At 39.8% G+C, this 8,431-nt stretch overlaps 1 protein-coding gene across 1 annotated transcript in view; it reads left to right on the forward strand.

Annotated features, from left to right (window-relative positions):
* BOK (BCL2 family apoptosis regulator BOK) overlaps window positions 1–8,431 on the forward strand; it is a 28,359-nt gene that overhangs the window by 15,485 nt on the left and 4,443 nt on the right. The window contains exon 4 of the mRNA XM_083364577.1: window positions 7,694–7,857. Within this exon, the coding sequence (XP_083220703.1) occupies window positions 7,694–7,857 (164 nt within the window). The remainder of the gene's footprint in view (window positions 1–7,693; window positions 7,858–8,431) is intronic.

Below are 8,431 nucleotides of genomic sequence, written 5' to 3' on the forward strand. Positions count from 1 at the left end.
CAGGACTTGTTCACATTGTAAACGGCCATTCTCTTGGGTCTTTGAAAATGGATGTGCCAGTCTATGGCATTAAGTATAAACAGGGAGGTAATTATACTGACTAAACCTCAATACAACACATTAGGTTGCCTAGCTAATGTGCTGCATACTTTAAAAAAAAACTAATATAACAATCTACTAAAAGGGCTGAAATGCTAACATTATTTTTAAAAACCTAGTTTCCACTCTCAATTGAAAATCATCCTCCATGATGGATAATTCATTTTCTCATTTGCCTGAGCTCTGTGGGAATGACAGTGGTAGACAACAAAAATATTTCCATAGTAAATCACAATACAAAACCATTTCACATTGTATTGTTTAGTTGTCATGACGTAAGTGGCAATTTAAAAAAAACAGGCTTTCCTAAATCCAGAGGTTAAACTATCAGTGATAGTCTTTCAATGTCACCTTATCAGTTTCTGTTAAACACAGACAAAAGTATCCTGCAAATATAGCTTATGACTGGGAGTGGCTAGATTTGCACAACTTGTGAGTTGTTGTATAACATAAAGAGGCAAGGGTATCTGCCAAGGTATGGTCAAAAAACATACCCTGCTGACTTTCCTGTGAAGAGACAAACCCAAACAAGTCATGTTTACTCTAAAGTAACTTCAAGGACCCAGAATTATCAAGTCTTTCGTATGGGTGCTTATTTGAGGTATCATCTCAATTACTTTAAGAGGCAGTTGGAAGAAATCGAGAGAAACTGCCTTCTGTTATAAGCAAGACATTGTATAAACTACTATGTAACAATAACAATAATAGAGTTGGAAGGGACCTTTGAGGTCTTCTAGCCCAACCCCCTCCTCAGGCAGGAAACCCTGTACCATTTCAGACAAATGGCTGTCCAGTTTCTTCTTTAAAACTTCCAATGTTGGAACATTTAGAACTTCTGGAGGCTGGTTGTTCCAGTGCTTAATTGTTCTGTCAGGAATTTTTTCCTTAGTTCTAGGTTGCTTCCCTCTTTGGTTAGTTTCCATCCGTTGCTTCTTGTCCTGCCTTCAGGTGCTTTGGAGAATAGCTTGACTGCCTCTTCTCTGTGGCAACCCCTGAGATATTGGAACACTGCTATCATGTCCCCCCTCAATAAACTAGACATACCCAGTTCCAGCAACCGTTCTTTATATGTTTTAGCCTCCAGTCCCCTGATCATCTTTGTACTGCTCATCTTTGTACATCTTCTCTGTACTCTTTCTAGAGTCTCAACATTTTTTCACATGATATTTTATGTGATATTTGGTGCTTACTTTAAGGTGAAACTACATATACTCAGTCTCTTTGCAACTGCTCTTCTCTGTCACATAAGTAACAAGGCCTGGTCACGGCTCAATTTTGAAGACCACATAGGAGCCGTGACCAGGGGGGCTTTTGCCCAGGTTCGCCTGGTGCGCCAGTTGTGACCCTACCTGGACCGAGATGCCCTACGCACAGTCACTCATGCGCTCGTGACCTCCCGTTTAGACTACTGCAACGCTCTCTACATGGGGCTGCCCTTGAGGACCACTCGGAGGCTTCAACTGGTGCAGAATGCGGCCGCGCGAGTTGTGATGGGGGTTTCCCGATACTCCCATGTAACACCTCTACTCCGCGAGCTGCATTGGCTTCCGGTTGCCCTTCGGGTGAGATTCAAGGTGCTGGTGATGACCTATAAAGCCCTAAATGGCTTGGGTCCGGGATATTTGAGGGAACACCTGCTGCCAGCATCAAGCTCCCTTCGTCCTGTGCGCTCCCACAGGGAGGGCCTTCTCAGGATACCGCCGGTTAAGGAATGCCGGCGGGTTATTCCCAGGGGAAGAGCGATCTCTGTGGGCACGCCGGCCCTATGGAACCAACTTCCCACAGAACTTAGGACTGCCCCCGACCTTCGCTCATTTCACTGGGACCTGAAAACCTGGCTCTTCGAGCTGTCTGGCCTAGGCTGAGGGGTTTTAATTTTTTATTGGGTTTTAGTTTTAAATTTTGGGGACTTGAATTAATTAATTGTTTTAACTGATTTTAATTTTTGTATGTTATGCTTTTAATTTTCCCTGTAAACTGCCCTGAGTCCTACGGGAATAGGGCGGTATATAAATTTAATAAAATAAATAAATAAAATAAGGCGCAAGGAGTTGACTCTAGACTAACTACTCCCTTCCACATTCTCTTTCTATCTGCTGCTCTATTTTGATATTTCCTATATCTATGAAAGATAACAGTAATCATTCCAGACTAAGACTGACTGAAATTATTTTCCATCTTTTTACACCCAGGCTGCCAATCCCAAAATGACTAGCATTTGCTATCGCAATTTATTGCTGGCTGAATGATTCATGTAAGGTTTATAAGGTGTAGCCGTTATATATAAAGCAAGCGTTTCTATTCTATTAAAAAGCTTTACTGAAAATAGACCATTGACCATTGACCTCTATGTAAACTCTGTCTGTTAAACAGGATCTTTCTGAGATTCAGAGTCCTGGAACAGAATTTTCCTCATAGGCCTCTCCTTGACATTTTCTTCTCATTGTGTCTTGTGCCAGAATATAATTCCTCTGTTAAAGAAGCTGCTGAAGTTTTATACAATTGTAAAACAATCATCTGTATTGACATTAGAATTAATACAAATGTGTGTTAAAACTGTATGCCTTAATATGGAATGAAAAAGATTGTTTTGATTTAGTTTTACATGCAAAGTGTAAGACACCTACAAACTGTCATATGTTTCATGTTTTTATAAACTATTATGAGCAATGCTTACACATAATTACAGTGTATTTTTTCTGACTAATTTTTACTGTTGGAATTGAGGCTGAAGTTAAATGCTATTATGTGCTGATTGCTGTGGTCCCGCTTTCCATTCCAGGAAACACTTGTCAATCACATTCCTTTCACTGGGCAGATTTTACTGGATATAAATGCTTTTATATGTATTTGCCCATATGCATACAAAAATAAAAATATGTGTATGAATCAGATGGGCTGTTTGGGAGCTGGAACTCTTCTATCTCAGACATCTGGAAAAATTATAAGAATTATGAAACAAAGCACTGGTGGATTTATTATTTTTTCAAAACCCAATAGAAAAGTAAATAATCCAGGAAAAAGAATACAGATAATCCTCAATTTATGACCACAATTAAGCCCAAAATTTATTTTGCTAAAAAATTTGTTAAGTGAGTTTTGCCCCATTTTATAACTTTTCTTGCCATATTTGCTAAGTGAATCACTGCAATTGTTAAATTAGTAACATGATTGTGAAGTGAATCTGGTTTCCCCACTGTCAAGTGATACTAAATTGAGCAAGTTCTGAATTAAAACTTCAATTTCCAGAACATGTTAAGTTAAAATTAGTTGACTTATTTGTGGCTTATTATCTTGAGTAATCCTGGACTAAATTAATAAAACATGGTTTGGTTATTCAAGGTTAGTGAGTATGTTATCCTTACTATTGTCATTTGCAAGTGGTGCAAAGGTGGTGACTTTGAAGGGGAACACGCGCTAGTTCAGCTTTGTCTCCCTACCCCCTTCTTGTAATAGAGCCCATCACAAGTTTGTTTTGGACTGGAATAGAAAGCTGTGCACTTTGATCATCAAGTGGATAGGTTTATTTGTACAGTGAAAGGAAGTGTAGTTTTGTGAGCTCAGAAACTCTCCAGACACTTATCCACATGGTTTCCTGGAGATTTTCCAGCATCTAGGAGACTAAAGCAGGGGGCCAGTTCTCATTTATTTTCTCTGTTTTGCTCCATTTGGTATTTACATATCTCAGCTCAACAGATGGCTTCCATCTGTCTGCTCTTAAAAAACAATTCAGCAGGATCAGCTTTTTTCTGCTCTCTCTCATAGTTTTGTAATAGAGGTTGGTTTGTTCCTTATATGGAGCCTGTTCCCCCAGCTGATTTCTTTTTTGCAGCTGTTAGGAAGATGCTTATATAAAGATGAGAGCTTTGCCCAGCTCGAATCTGACCTGGTGGCATTTTTATTAGATGCTGTTTGCCTTCACTGTTCCCACTGCCTGTTGTACGTGGGTGGGCAAAGGGAAGGCATAGAAGCAAGCAGTTTATGCCCACTTTATGTAAGCACATTCAGTGGGAGGAGAAGATGGGGGTTCTCCCTCTTCCCAGCAATCTTAAGAAGACTGGTGTGTGTGTATGTGTGTGTAGTTCTTTGACTGACTTTTGTGGCCGCTGGGGCCAGAAATTCTGTATATGCCTCCACAAAGAGATGCATTTTTAAAAACCATTAAAACACAAATTGTGAACTTCTAGTATAATCATTAGAATCAGATACTAATTTTATCTCTAGAAATAACTCTTTGGGGATAACTGGCTTCCATTTTCTTTTTCTGGCCTTTTTCATTAATCATATTGCAGCTTTATATAATATGTACGTTTAGAAAATAAGCAGGGGCAAAGTTATGCTGGCATATTATCCTTTAATTTTAATTTTAACTGGGGTTTTATTTGTTCAGGGACGGATATAATTTTTTAAATCTGTTTTTAACTTTTGTATTTTTTGTTTTAACCACCCTGTAAACCGCCCTGAGTCCTTCGGGAAAGGGCGGTATATAAATATAATAAAATAAATAAAATAAAAATAAATAAATAGATATGTAGATTTTTAACAACAACAAAAGAAATCAATGATGAAGGCAATAATAATAATGCAGGAAAAATGAAACCAACCAGAAAATGGGTGAAATGTGGCAAGAAAGAAAAGAACAAAGAAAAAATAAATATCAAAACCTTTTGTATTTATGATACTCAAATCTTAAGGAACAAATTAAACTCTGACCATGTGGAATTATATTGTATTATATATATCTGTAATTGATAGTCATGTGTGACTAATGTAGATGTAAATATTCAGTCAGATATCATGAAATCATCCATATTTATTTTTTGCTCTAATACATGAAATCAAAATTCTTCCTACTTCAATATGTTCCTAATTTTCAGAATGTAGAATGCTGAAATACATTTCTATTACTTTTTAAAAAAAAACATTTTTTGATTCTGTTCTCTTCTGAGGTGTACTGATGAAAGTTGATTTTCTGAATTATTGGGGAAATAAGATTGTACCCTGATAATATCCCTGGGTGTTAATGTATATAAGTTTTTTTAAGTCTCTAAAAATGAAAATAACAAATTTGGCATCCCTCACCTGAAATGCTTTACATTGGGCTAATATTATCTAGAATGCTCTTATGTCTTGCCCTTAGTCTGGGTTTAGCTCTTTCATATGTAAGACAAAGTTTGTTTGTTTATTACATTTATATACCATCCCTCTCATTGGTGAGGTGACTCTGTATCTGCTGTATCATGCTTTATATTTGCTAAGAGTGAATATTAATTGGTGGCATTACATAAAATATATTGTACTGTAAAATCCAAATCAGTTGTTATCTCATTTGAAACTTTGGAAAAAGTTCAGAGAAGAGCAACTAAAATGATCAAAGGCCTGGAGACTAAAACATATGAAGAACGGCTGCAGGACTTGGGTTTGGCTAGTCCAAAGAAAAGAAGAAACAGGGGTGACATGATAGCAGTATTCCAGTATTTGAGGGGCTGCCACAAAGAAGAGGGCATCAAACTATTCTCCAAAGCAACATAGGGCAGGACAAGAAACAATGGTTGGAAACTGACCAAAGAGAGAAGCAGCCTGGAATTAAGGAGAAACTTCCTAACAATGAGGATAATTAACCAGTGGAACAGCTTGCCTTCAGAAATCATGGCCGCTCCATCACTGGAGGTTTTTAAGAAGAGACAAGACAGTCACTTGTCTGAAATGGTATAGGTTCTCCTGCTGGAGCAGAGGGTGGACTAGAAGACCTCAAAGGTCCCTTCCATATTCTATTCTAGTCCAGGGCTTTTCAACCTTTTCACCCATTGTACCATTTTTAGGATATGGCAACATCCGAGTACCACCAGTCACCTAGCAAGGTGTCAAAAACTTGATGACCAAAAAAAAGAGGAAAAAAGTGATGAAGTACAGACAGTCCTCGACTTACAACAGTTCACTTAGTGACTGTTCAAAGTTACAATGGCACTGAAAAAAGTGCCCCCCAAGCCACAGCCGAGCAAGACACCTGCCTGCCCGCCTGGCAGTGCTCTTCCTCCTGTCCGAGGTTTTCATTGTTGTGAGCATTTCTGTTGAGGATTGGCAGCGGGGGTGGGGTGGGGGGGTGTTTGGTTTTTATTCCCCCCCATCTGCTGGGTGGTTGCAGCAGGTTTTGGTCACTTCACATGACCCTGGGACACTGACGGTCATAAATATGAATCAGTTGCCAAGCATCTGAATGTAAATCACAAAACCCTGGAGATGCTGCAACATTTCAGCTATCGGCGCTTCTTCTGGGCTCAGCAGACGCGCCGGGATCAATGCCGAACTCCATCTGGAGCTTGGCGCTGATCCTGGCGCTTCCACTGAGCCCTGACAGCCCTGCAGCTCCAGCTGTCTCTCGCTCAGGCTTGTGCGGTGCTGCCACTGGTTCAGCTCATTCCCCTCCCCCGCTACCACTTTTCTAGGATGGTCACGTACCACCTGCTAGGTGCCAATGTACCACAGGTGGTACCCGTACCACTGGTTGAAAAGCCCTGTTCTAGTCTGTCTAGTCTATTCTGTAATAAGTGTCAAGTTTCCGACAGATGAGCTCTTCAAATGACTCTGAGGCATTGTTTACCTTAAAAGTCTTTTATTAGAGCCTATAACATCGGCAATCCTTGCTAAGAGAAGCTGGAATCTGAATTCCCTTCCCCTTAGCACAATATGTTAAACCCAGTTCTCCTTTTCATTGCTGTCATAAATCACATTCTCCAATTAGTTTGAAGGGTCAGTCTTCCCTTCTGTTAGACAACCCGCCAAATTCTTATCTTCTCATATTTTGAGACAGCCTTGACACATTCTTCCTCCCCCCTCCCCCAGGAATAACTGATTATACCTCTTAAAGTAACACATAAGTTTAAATATCAAATAGCTGCTGCTTCATCTTTTGTCAAAGCAAGAACATTCGAAGTTAGCAGCGTTGACATCAAGCAATTTTGTAAATAAATGTTTAAAAGCAAATTGAGATGGTAGAAGGGGATAAGAATGGAGATTGGGCTGTCCCTTGATGACTTTAATTCTTCTCTATATCAGAATCAACAGTGGTCCTAGCAGTTGTGCGTGTCCAGATTTCTTATTGTAGTAAGCATACAAGAGGACAGAGGGCAATCTAGACATGATCCAAAGCGGGATATTATATACATTTATGCATACTTTTATAAGTTGTGTGAATGGCATCTCATTTAATTGGGAACTTTAAAGGATTGTTCTTGAGCTTATCCAATGGTAGCTATTCAGTCAATGCCTATCCCTGGGGAGCGATTACAAAATAGGCAATGTTAATATACCAATTGGGCAAATGACACTGCTCTATATACTGTCTACAGTCTGGGTCAGACTATGTGAAAATAAATTCTGTGTACACATAATTTGGTATAGAATCTGGCTACACATCTATCCAGCTCAACTGTCTGGTATATGATAAGAGTGGGGTGAGGGGAAAAAACAATGCCAAATACAAAAATACTTGCCTGACGAGGTTACCTAAATACACAGGCTATAGCTACCCAACTTCACCATTTTCCTGCCAGGTTTGGGACAACTAAGTTTGATTTTTCCCCCGTTCCTGTAGGAATAACATGGGGTAAAATTGCATCTCTCTATGCCGTGGCAGCAGGCCTTGCTGTGGACTGTGTGAGGCATGCCCAGCCAGCCATGGTCCATACCATCGTGGACTGTTTGGGAGAATTTGTACGCAAGACTTTGGTGACATGGATGAAGAGGAGAGGAGGCTGGGTAAGTGGTCCTGTAGAGTTACACCTTCCTTAAAAGCATGAGAGGACAAGATACGGGACTGTTACTGGCAGGAATCAAAGTAGGCGGGTATTTCACAGGAGGACAAAGGTGTCCTTTCATAAAAATTTGTCTGTCAGGCCTTCTTGCCATCCTTGGTCTGAATTTTGAGTATATTAGTTTCCCCATGTAGCTTTGGGTCTGATCCATTGGGACTGTGGCTGCCTTTCTTCTCAAGTTTTTAGCCTCATTCCATTGGCTTAATTTGCTACTGCTGACTTGTAATAATTGTTTGTATGAATCTGGCCTTTCTGCTTTTAAGAGAGATAAGTAATGACACAATAGGAAACCTTGGCCAGTTATTAGTCACCTGATGTGTGTGTATATACGTATCAGGGGCACCTTTCTACATTGGTCAGATACTTTGTGGTAGATTGGAAGATACCACTGCCCCCATTTTTTAACTGCCATTTTCAGTGGCCAGGAGGGTAGTATAATGCTGTACCAGGAAGTAGAGCTGATTCTGTGCAGTCTTATACAGGTAGTCCTCAACTTACATCCACAATTGAGGTCAAAA

Source organism: Vipera ursinii, assembly GCF_947247035.1.
Source record: "Vipera ursinii genome assembly, chromosome: 5".
Taxonomy (NCBI): Eukaryota; Metazoa; Chordata; class Lepidosauria; order Squamata; family Viperidae; genus Vipera; species Vipera ursinii.